General features: G+C 38.0%; 2 protein-coding genes across 2 annotated transcripts; both read left to right on the plus strand.

The window, feature by feature from the left end:
* The first annotated feature begins 7 nt into the window (after positions 1 to 7).
* On the plus strand, positions 8 to 4,826 carry CANTADRAFT_8650 (LIP-domain-containing protein). Its single transcript, XM_020211323.1, has 3 exons — positions 8 to 914; positions 3,186 to 3,593; positions 3,894 to 4,826. Exons 1-3 carry the CDS (start codon positions 161 to 163, stop codon positions 4,331 to 4,333), a joined length of 1,602 nt encoding a protein of 533 aa, XP_020066471.1. The 5' UTR covers positions 8 to 160; the 3' UTR covers positions 4,334 to 4,826.
* Positions 4,827 to 8,137: 3,311 nt separating this feature from the next.
* On the plus strand, positions 8,138 to 9,649 carry CANTADRAFT_3468 (LIP-domain-containing protein; the record flags this gene model as incomplete). The annotated part of the gene is made up of 1 exon (XM_020208596.1): positions 8,138 to 9,649. The coding sequence occupies one exon, from the start codon at positions 8,138 to 8,140 to the stop codon at positions 9,647 to 9,649; it is 1,512 nt and encodes a 503-aa protein (XP_020066472.1).
* Between the last annotated feature and the right edge of the window lie 2,223 nt (positions 9,650 to 11,872).

Consider the following 11,872-nt stretch of genomic DNA (forward strand, 5'->3'; position numbering starts at 1 on the left):
TAGTAAGGATGCTCAAATTGCTCTTTGGGGTTACTCTGGTGGAACTCAACCTTCACTCTGGGCTGCTGCTATCGCTCCCACCTATGCACCTGAGTTGAATATCATTGGAGCTGCTGTGGGTGGACTTCTCATTGACTTAGAGCATGTTGCCACTACTGCCATGAAGTTCCCATTTGCCGGTCTTGTTATTGATGCCATCAATGGTCTTGCAAACGAATATCCTTTGTTGATGCAATATGTTAAAGATAACATTTACCCAGCTGTCCAACAAAAGTTCTTTAGTGTTGATCATCAATGTTTAATTCCAAGCGCTTTGAGTCAACTTTTCACGAACTGGAATCAACTCACTCCATTAGGTGTTAATGTTTTACAAGTACCAGTTGTGAAGAATGTTACTAATCTTAATAACTTGCTCAACTTGGACGCAAAGCCAAGCATCCCATTCTTCTTCTACAATGCTAAATTGGATGAAATTGTTCCTGCTACTGATGCAGACAAATTATTCACAAAGTGGTGTTCTCAAGGTGTTAGTATTCAGTACAACCAAGATTTATACAGCGAACACATTACTCAAGCTATTTTTGGTGCTGGTGACGCATTCAGTTGGATCAAGGATAGATTCGATGGTAAGACACAATCTGGTTGCAGAAAGAGACCAACAATTTCCAACGCCTTGAACTTTCAGTCTCTTCTTGGATTCAATGACATTATTAGCGGTGCTCTTAGAACTCTTTTTGCGCAATTGGTCGGTCCTAATGGTGGACTTCAACTTGGATCGTATGCAAACCTTCCAGCAAAGGGTAACGACACTGATGCCACTAGAACTATTGTTCAAGGTGTTGCTACTAGCTTTGCACAATCGGACATTGACGCAGTTGCTTCCGGCGAAGCTGTATTGGTCAACGCTCCCACCAGTTCTGCTTAAATGTCTTACATTTATTATGTCAGCGCGAAAGCGACAGTATTTTCGTGGGGACCCGGTCCCTTTATATTAGAATGTTTGTGCTCAATGAATTTAAACCTAGCCAGTCGTAGAATATATTTAGCAAATATTTCCTTAGAAACAAATACTGATTGCTGATTGCTATCGATTCTACTATACTAACCATCAGATCAAACACCATTGCTTGAACTATTAGAGATTAGTAACAGTTTATAAACACTTCATTCCTGTAATCTCGTGGTTCCTGTACAAGTCATGACAACAACACAGATGAGTGGAATACAGTAACCAATCGTGCTTACTCGTTATCACTTGAAAATGCATTCTTCCTAGAAAATATTGGTAAGTATAAATTAATGAACGGTCTAGTAGCCACTAACTTCGCATATATTATTTAGAACTGTTGTCGTGGGCAAGATCCAACTAATTCATGTTGGATTGTAGGCTATTTCTTCATGGCCGTGAAGTTTAGGTTTACATCTTACGTTGGGTACTCTTAATATTTAAGTAGAATATAAAACAATATTCAAAACGCATATAAATCATGGAGCTTTACCAGTACAAATTACTATTGAGACCTCTTATTGCACTTTAATCTACTAGTTAACTTCTCCCAATAGTTATGGTTGACTTATCTACCAGCATCCATATTTTCAAGGGCTATAGTTTCTCTTGTGTTGTTTCATTGTATTCTCCACCCCGTTGGACTGGTAAAATTAGCCACTCATACTCTAGTCGCAGTGCCCAAACCAATGTCTGGCGAATAAGCTCCTATACTTTACTGTAACGTTGTGACGTAAAAATAGTTTAGCCGAATATGTTAAGAGTTCTTTCGGCAGCGCCAGCACCGAAATTATAGTGGTGACAACATTTGGTAAAATTTAAATAGTCAGTTCCTTGTTATTTTGGTGAGAGATTAATATTTTTGGTGTTTTTGGTGTTTTTGCGGCTTAGCATAATAGACTCGGAACGCCTTACTGTGCTTCTGTGAGTTTCGAAGTACGGAAGGCACTTTATTGTGCGACGTGTCGGATTTTTTTATTTTATTGTTCTGCAGTACATCATATCAGTGCTCAGGCAGAATCTTCAGTTGAGTTGCGATGATGTAATAGCGCTCACATTAATTTACCAGTTCTCCGGGAGTGTCAATATTTATGGGGATTGTGTATTCTTATGGCTCACCTCCCCTCTACCCCCATTTTGTGATCCTTGGAATAGCCTATTTGGGAAAGGTGAGGTTGCCTTGTTATCTGATGGCAATACTCCTGTAAATCTTGAGCTGTGAACATATTTGGATAGTTTCTGGCTATACACACTTCCCCTGACCTGACCAATCGTGTCAGTGTCATGATAATAGCTCCAAATTTGGATATCAATTTATGGTTCTAGTACAAAGAAATGAAAAATAGCACAATATCTTGTCAGCGGATGTCTCGATTTTAAAGTACTCAATGCTGGGACATTTCATGAACTACTCCAAGTGAAGCTTTCAAACACATTTGATTCACACCACATTAATAAGTACAAATCTTGATATGCTATGAAAGAGTCTTTTAAGCAAGAAAGAGCTTGTTATTTGAAATGGTTAACGATTACGTCACTAACATATTTAGTTTCGAAGTTTTAAATGAAATGTAGGGAAAATTCTCTGAGGACTATCAATTGAATGCTGTACCCTTGTTGAGACAGTGGGTTGAGACAGTGGTTCTTGATTGGGCAATCAACTTATACGGCCCTGTAATGTATCTTTACTTAAAAGTGATGATTTGGGTTCAACAGTTCAACTTGGACCATAGATTAAATAAGCACCAATGTAAATTAAAGACCAAAATGTGACTTGGAAAAAGGAGGCATACGAAGTGTATTAATATCCTGTCCTATCAGGCACTTTCTGCCACATTAACTATGTGATTCTCGTCTTTCGCTGTAGTCATTGGCTTTATACAAGAATCCGTGAGTATCCGTCTCTATTCACTTGTTGCTAGAGGTATTTTTGAGCTTCTGATGAACCTTTCTATACACTAAATGCCGGGTACGAGAAGCTCAAGGCTGGTGTATATCAACTGGAGGAAAGTGAAAAACCCACAAGGGCTAGTAATTTTTGAAATTAGAATCAAGTCTGATTAACAATTTTTGTTCCGGTATCTTTCGAAAATAAAAATGCTACCGTGACCACAGTTCTTATTCCATTCAAATTTGATAATACCAAAATACCTTCTTTCCAACCGGCTTGACATTCCAGAGCCTGATTGTGCCCCATCTTATGCCTTGCAAACTGGATCAGATCCATCTACTTGGATCAGTACTCAAATTGAACAAGTTCTTTCTGAGGCTGGTTTGTACGAAGGTTGGGTTGTTGTTGTCCCGGACTTCTTGGGCCCTAAAGGTGCATTCGGTGTTGGTTTACAAGCTGCCCATGCTACTTTAAACTCTTTAAAAGCCGTTGTTTCATCTAATGCTATCACTGGAGCTAGTAAGGATGCTCAAATTGCTCTTTGGGGTTACTCTGGTGGTTCCCAGCCTACCGTGTGGGCTGGAGCTTTAGCTCCAACGTACGCTCCTGGATTGAACATCGTTGGTGCCACTGTGGGTGGACTTCTAAATGACTTAGAACAGGTTGCCACTACTGCCATGAAGTTGAAATTTGCTGGTATTGCCGTCAATCCCCTTAACGGCCTTGTAAATCACAGACTTTCTGCAATATCACAAAAAGAACATTTCCCAGCAGCCAAAACAAATTACTTTATAGTTGCGAAGCAATGTTTGATATCAAGCACTGTGAGTCAACTTTTTACAAGCTGAGATCAACTTAGTTCATTAGGCGTTGGTTGGTATTTCAACATTCAATTGTCAAGTATGTTACCTCTGCTAATAAATTGCCCAACTTGGATGCAAAACAAATTTCCTATTCTTCTTCTACATACCAAATTTGGTGAAAAAATTCCTGCAGTTGATGCAGACAATTCTATGCCAAATGATGTGCCCAAGGCATTAGCATCGAATACAACCCACCCAATTTCATTTAGTGGGCACAGTACTCAAGCCGTTTTTAGCGTTGGAAGTGCATTCAGATGGATCAAAAGAAGGATCGAAGGTGAGAAACAATCTCGCTGCAACATACAAAACACTACTTCAAATACTTTGAACTTTGAATTGATTACTGGATTCAAGAATATTAGGAGTGCTCTTATAACTCTTTACTTGCAAGAGGTCAGTCCTAACGGTGTATCTCAACTTGGATTGTACGCAAACCTTCCAGCCAAGGGTAACAATATTGATACCACTAGAACTATTGTCCAAGGCATTGCTACTGTCTATACGCAGTTTGATATCGATGCAGTTGCTTCCAGTGATGCTATATTGGTCAATGCACCAGCCAGTACTGCTTAATATTGATATCTTCATTATTGTCTTGTACGCGAAATCGTTTGTATTTTGGTGGACTAAATCTTTATATTGGAATGTTTGTCTCAAACTATACAAATCTTGGCCCGTTGCAAACTTGTCTCTCCTGCCCCAATACGAATTAATCACCGTTAATTGTATTCATTATTATATTTCTCATCAGAACATAGCATGGATCTTAATGTATGGGGAAATGTCGTCAACTCTCATTAAGTACAAATATTTTCGAGCTCTCAGCCAGGATTTGTTCGTGAACACGGTATAATTTTTCTTTTAAAAGGCATCTGGATATTTTCAAGGTATGATCCAACAGCAATTCAATCCTCTCTACTATCGTATTGGTCAACGCTATTGCTTTCAGCTAAATGCTCATTCTTTGAAAGTAAGTATACTTCACGTTTTTCCTCAAGTGTCTGTTACCCAAGCGACCGGAATTCTACAGAATATTATAGATGCAACGAGATCAACTATAATTTAGATACACAATATAGAATAAAAATAAAAATTTTATGAAAATTTGGAATAGCTGGACTCATACTTTCTTGTAATGCCCGACTAAATGACATTGGAAGGTGAGATAGCTCCCTTGAAAAATGTCTCAGTTTCAGTGAATTCAAAAGAAAGACGGAGAACGAACACCAACCGCGCAATGAGCCAGAACTGAATATTATTGAAAATGACTGTGGAATGGACATTGATGTCATTGATATTACAAATAAGAACTATTGGATCTACATCTAGATTTTTCTGAACTAGTAAGAGAGAGGTTCTGGCACTTTGAATTTGAGGTATTAATGTTTGATTGATCAGATCAAGCTAGGAATTGAATGAAATCTGTTTGCGAAATCGCTTACACATGGAAACGAAACTGGATGAAGAATCTTGTAGAAAGGCTCGTGAACATTTTTAGTTGTGTAGAAAATTGCTATTAGTCTAGGATAAAAGAAGTAAGAGAATAATATAAGGCGTGCCTGTAAGCTATTATTCGATCATTTATAAGCATAATTAACTAAATTTTAACTTCATAATTTCGGCTGTACCAAAGGCAAACTTATTTTTGAAGGTATGAGAATTTATGTTACCCAAGCTTAAAAATATACAGTCACCCTTTCAGAAATTGGTAACAACTAGAATACGATAAAGCATTGTTTTCCTACGCTGTAAGTTCGAACATAGGTTTGAATTTCTTGCTTTTAAGAGCTACGAATTCTTCAATAATACTAGGTCGTTTAAGTAACTAAAGCGGTAGGTTTACAAATGTACTATACTATTCGGAAATATTCCGAGCTTAACTGAGACCATTATCACCTGTCAACTATATAATTGCAGTCCCTCAAGCTCGAAGAAGCTAGCGATTTGATTCTACAAATAATATTTCATACCAATTTTTCAATTATGAATACATCACTACTTACTCAAACTATTAGAATGTTACGACTATTTCCAAATCAATCGACTGTTCATAGCTTAAGTATAATTTCTTCACTAAAACGTAAGAAAATACCCTTATGTTAGGAATGATAACTAATTTGAGAGTTCAATAGATAATTCCTAGTTTCTTGGGAGCTAAATGACAATCATTATGTATTTCAACTACTAAATTCTTTCTTTAGAGATAAGGTCTTAGATTCAACTATTAGACGCAAGTTATTCAAGTCCTTTGTCAATTCCAATTATAATCATGCTCCATTGTTGTATATAGAGCTTTAATCGATCTTGAAAGTAAGAGTTAGATAATTGGCAGAGCTGGTTAGATCTAGAATTAATAATGTTTATCCACTGATTTCCTGAAGCATAGTATTCCTATGTGCTGGTGCCATAGTTTGTAGAGTATCAAAAGATAGTCTTAGAATACAGTTTGCAATACCGATTTTTAAATTTTTTTAGTGTCACTCAGTTACACTTCTACGATTCTCATTTCCCATTAAATTCTACTGAATTTACCAAGATCTTAATCTATGAGATTGACACCATCGCTATTATAGTATTTGTTCCTCTTTTTCTGATAAAACAGTAGGCCCGTTCAATGATACAATCAGACAACCGGCAGCCCAACAAGTAGTACCTACACTATTCACATGTAAGCAGTGCCTTAGGGAAGCACATTGCGGAGTACATAGAATTTTGAGCATATTGCAAGATACCGCAAGAAGCCTTCACCCCAACTGCAGCACATGATCAGTTTCCAGGGGTACTATAGTGCATGGTAGCGCCGTGCCAAAGTGAAAGAAGCTTTCCAAATATTTCGGAGAACCCGGAATTGCTAGTATTTAGAGATTTCCTGGCTCATAACGGCCCTTCGTACTTCAAACCCAATACACAGCACATGGAAAGCAATGGCACAACTACAAAACATTATACAAGGTGCAGGTAAATCACATACCTCTTCCAGATTAGTATGTTTTTTGGAAACCTGTGTCGACAGTAGCATGTAATCGAATATGTATTGATTGAAATAGATTGAATTGCTTTCAGGGAACCCTGGAGTTAACCTGATTGGGATAAAAGCCAGGGCAAATTCATGGGGTCAGAATCCTATAGTGAGAGAGTGATAATACCTGTGATTCTGGTGATTTTGGCCGCTTTGCATAATAGCCTCGGGACGCCTTGCTGCATTAATGTCATTAGGTACTAAATAATCTTTTTTTTTGCACAATGTGCATAATTTTTTGTTATCTCCTTCTTCTGTTGCAGCTCGTATTATATGCCCTTGTTCAATCCTCAGCCTCGAGTTGCGAAGCTATACCAATGTATTTTTTTTTTGCAATACTGGGGTACCATTTGTTGTAAGTATTAATTAGAACTCAGTCTTATTACATCCCTCACAACTATCCACTTAATGAGCCGTTGAATATTTAGAAAATGGTGAATTCTCCCAGTTAACAGTTTTTATCCTCTAAGTGTTGAGGCTGTGGGCCTTTTTTGCTTGACAATTCCAGGCTACATACATTTCCCAATATTACCAGTTGTGTCACTTTTCGAATGGTTGCAATTTCAAATAAGCTCAAGCTTTAGGATTTTATTTGCCTCTAAACCTTGGCACAGAGAGTCAAAACTAGCTTTCTATTTTGGCTGCTGTTGTCTCAATCATACTAGTTCGAAGTAATGGAAATGCTGGGGCTAGTCATAAAACAAAAATGAGCCAGTTATCAATCAACCCAATCCATTGCATTGGCGAATATAGCAGTTGATAAGAAGAGAGTGTGTTACTTTAGAAAGCAAAAGGCCTGTTTTCATTGTGCTCAAAAATCAATATCATATGTTGAACTGTTTTAAAGTTTAAGTAGAAGGTGTGGGGAAAGCTCTAATACTACTCGAAGATAATCATTTTAATTTTATGAACTTCCCGAGATAGAGAGCTTGATTGTAATATTTACATAAGCTTAAGTTGCAAACTGAGGTGTTTATCTTTTTGGTTTAACTAAGGTATGTTTTTTTGATTAAAATACCGACAATAGCAATATTAGACCATTTCTGGGGAGCCATTTTTAGCTCTTCTGCTTAATTTTGTATCCTATTTTATAATTCAAATACGTTTACTTTCTCTTGGCCAGTTTATGGTTCAATTAACCGAGTTTTCGGCTGTAGCCAAAAATGCAGAATGCATGGATGCAAACACAACTGACTAAAATGAATTCCGTACTATTATTCGCAATCATTAAGAAGGAGTCTGAAAATACAGGGTGTTGGAGGTAAGTGACAACATAAAGGGGGGTAATTCGAAATATATAAATATCCAGTCTTTCCTTACTTCAAAATCCAGTTTAGACACTATCTACCATAGGAAATATGAGAATCTTATCTATCGCCTTCATTTTTGCTTTTATCCAGGTTGCTTTTGCTGCTCCTCTAGATGCTCTTGTTGCTAGAGGTATTGTTAAACCTTCTGATGATTCTTTCTATTCGCCAAAGGATGGATACGAAAAGCTTAAGGTAGGTGAAATCATTAACTGGAGGAAAATGACAAACGCATATGGCATTGCAATCGTCAAAGAAAGAATAGATTCTGCATACCAGTTATTGGTCCGGTCTGAAGACTCTTTCGGAAACCCAAATGCTATTGTGACAACTGTTCTTATTCCATACAACGTTGATAACACTAAAATCTTATCCTACCAAGCTGCTGTTGATACCCCAAATCCTGATTGTGCTCCTTCGTATGCTTTGCAACTTGGATCAGATCCATCTACTTGGATCACTACTCAGATCGAACAAGTTCTCTCTGTGGCTGGTTTGTACGAAGGTTGGATTGTTGTTATTCCTGATTTCTTGGGTCCCAAGGGTGCATTCGGTGTTGGTTTACAAGCTGCCCATGCTACTTTAAACTCTTTAAAAGCCGTTGTTTCATCTAATGCTATCACCGGAGCTAGCAAGGATGCTCAAATTGCTCTTTGGGGTTACTCTGGTGGAACTCAACCTTCACTCTGGGCTGCTGCTTTGGCTTCCACCTATGCACCTGAATTGAATATCATTGGAGCTGCTGTGGGTGGACTTCTCATTGACTTAGAACATGTTGCCACTACTGCCATGAAGTTCCCATTTGCCGGTCTAGTCATTAATGCCATCAACGGTCTTGCCAATGAATACCCGGACTTATTGCAATATGTTAAGAAGATCATTTACCCAGCTATCGAAACGAAGTTCTTCAGCGTTACGAAACAATGTTTGATACCAAGTGCTTTGAGTAACCTCTTCACAAACTGGAATCAACTCACTTCATTAGGAGTTAATGTTTTACAACAACCAGTTGTGAAGAATGTCACTAGTCTTAATAACATGCTCAACTTGAACGCAAAACCAACTATCCCTTTGTTTTTTTACAATGCTAAATTGGATGAAATTGTTCCTGCTACTGATGCAGACAAATTATTCGCAAAGTGGTGTGCCCAAGGTGTTAGTATTCAGTACAACCAAGATTTACTCAGTGGACACATTACTCAAGCCATTTTTGGTTCTGGTAGTGCCTTCACTTGGATCAAGGATAGATTCAAAGGTAAAAGTCAAACCGGTTGCAAAAAGAGGCCCACAATTTCAAACGCGTTGAACTTCGAATCTCTTCTTGGATTCAATAATATTATTAGCAGTGCTCTTAAGACTCTCTTCTTCCAAGCAGTTGGCCCACAGTCACAGCTTTCCTCGCAGCTTGGTTCCTTTGCAGACCTCCCAGCCAAGGGTAATGACACTACTGAGGCTACTAGAACTATTGTCCAAGGCATTGCCACCAGTTTTGCTCAATCGGACATCGATGCAGTTGCTTCTGGTGATGCTATTTTGGTCAATGCACCAACCAGTGCTGCTTAATCTTGATACGTCTATTAGCGTCTTATATAAGCCAAATTGGTTATATTTTCGTGGACTATATCCTTATCTTAGAATGTTTGTGCTCAATCCTTTTAAATCTTGTGAATTGTAAACATGGTAACTTTGTATGTGTAATTAATGTCGCGTACCTAAAAAATATTTAGTAGAAATGCTTGGACCAGCACCAGGGGACTGAGCATAAGAAAGCTCATTGCTGAATAGAATATGTACAGTAGTTCAACAAGGTCATGATGAGTACCATCCACTTGTTCAAATTCATAGTTCCTAAGTATTAAATATTTCAACTCTTTCGCTCCAATTTGAATTTGATCCAAGTAATCTTAGCAGTGTAACCCCTAAGCTTGATTGCCAGTACTGATCGAAATCAATACATATATGCGACCAAACAAAGTTCATCGACTATAGATAGTTCTTAATAAAATTTGATGGAATTTTGAGAGGAGAAAACGTAGCATCAAACAAATTGATCGTGGTTTCAAAGATCCTTTTCACAACCAAATCGCTTTTGTCCCTACTTCGCAAGATGTATACCCAACCATACTTTTAAGTCATCAATGATGCTGACACTATTTCTTCCCCATCGTATGTTGTGGAGGTTAGTTCTCTATCTAATTGGAACACTGCTCAGATAGAGCCAACTCTTTTCGGGGTTGATTTGAGATGAGGGTTGAGGCATCTTCATTGTTGATTCAGGGTATTCCTGTTCCATTACAGGCCACCAATGCTTCTTTAGATTTCTTGAAGGCTACTGTGGCTTCAATGGCAATAACTGGAGTGGTTAGTATGCAGGTGTTTTTGCTATTAACGCTCTTGCAGATGTGTATGCAGAGTTGATGCAATTATTCAAAGTACTGTCTACAAGGGAACCAACTAAAGTTCTTGGGCGTCGCGAAACAACGCTTAGTCTGAAGTGAGCTAACAACCTATTTACTAACTGGAAACATTCGGTGTGAACGTCTTGCGAGCTCCCAATGTCAAGAATGTTGTTGATGCGAAGCACTTAAAGTTCGAAGTCCACTATCTCTTCGTTTTTTACAATAATACTGAATGAAAAAGATCGTGATGGATATCCCAATTGCCAAAAGGTGTGCAAAACACATTAGCATTGAATTCAGCAAACTTTACTCTATTATCACATTTTTCAAAGAGTGTGGTACGTAGTGAATTCTGTTGGATAAGAATAAGTTCAATGGTCAGAAGCAATCTAATTCTGTAGTAAGGTATGCACAGTTTCTTGAGCCAGAAATTCGAATCCCTTCTAATAACAATGCTATATATCACTTACTTGTAACTTTTTTTACCCGCTATTTGCCCCCCCCTTTAATATGATCTACTCCAAACCTTGGCAGACCTACCTGAGGTTAATGTGACTACCAACATAACGAAAATTGTGCAAAGTTATTTGCTTGGTCTGCAATTGCAGTTTCTCCCAACAAATTTATTTCGGTGATGGTTTAGGTGTAAGAAATTTTGGACCGAAACATGTCCTGCATAGTAAGAGCTTGCACAAAATGTACAATCGTTTTCAGTTCCTAGGGATCTACAGTGTTTTTAGAGAACATTCGAACCCTCGGCTCGGAATTTTTCGTAATACGGGCAACTCGATTTTCGTAATAGGGGCCGGAACTTTTCATACTTAGGGCAGATTATTCATACCTCCAAAAAAAATTGCCACCCTCTCCCCTGCCTACAAATTAATCGTGTAGCACATCTAGAGATTTGTGCTTTAATGTAATCGAAAAAAACCAGACAAGCACCTCTCATAATTTCTCTTGCCTGCTCATCTAGAAGAATCGCTTTTCTCTACACAATTCAATATGCTCACCGGCATGTCTGCAAAATCCCTCATAGCTTTCAATAGAGATTTTACTCGTGGCTTCTTTCACTTTTGGAGTTAATTGCTCCTTTTTGCTTAGGTTAGATCGTTTTACTTTAGACTTACAAACTGACCAAAATTCTTCTATAGCATTTAATGCTGGAGAATAAGGAGGTAAATAGACTAACTCCAATCCGCTCAGAGCAACTAATAGCTGAATATCACGACGTTTGTGGATAGCAGCATTATCAAGAATCAAGTACTTCATTTCCTTTAGTTCCTCGTTCATTTCTATTTTCTTGATGACGCTTTTGATGAATAAACTTATGTGATTAGCTGTAGTACCTCTAGCCACAGGTTGACTTACAGTAGAGTCTAACTTTCTC

This window comes from Suhomyces tanzawaensis (genome assembly GCF_001661415.1).
Source record: "Suhomyces tanzawaensis NRRL Y-17324 unplaced genomic scaffold CANTAscaffold_1, whole genome shotgun sequence".
Classification (NCBI taxonomy): Eukaryota; Fungi; Ascomycota; class Pichiomycetes; order Serinales; family Debaryomycetaceae; genus Suhomyces; species Suhomyces tanzawaensis.

Excerpts from the sequence above, each read along its gene's own strand:
- CANTADRAFT_8650 (XM_020211323.1), top strand. The coding sequence starts at position 161 with ATGAAGTTCCCATTTGCCGGTCTTGTTATTGATGCCATCAATGGTCTT. Across the intron at positions 915-3,185 it reads ATTGGTCAACGCTCCCACCA|AGCCTGATTGTGCCCCATCT; the intron begins GTTCTGCTTAAA and ends TTGACATTCCAG. Across the intron at positions 3,594-3,893 it reads CATGAAGTTGAAATTTGCTG|TTGATGCAGACAATTCTATG; the intron begins GTATTGCCGTCA and ends AAATTCCTGCAG.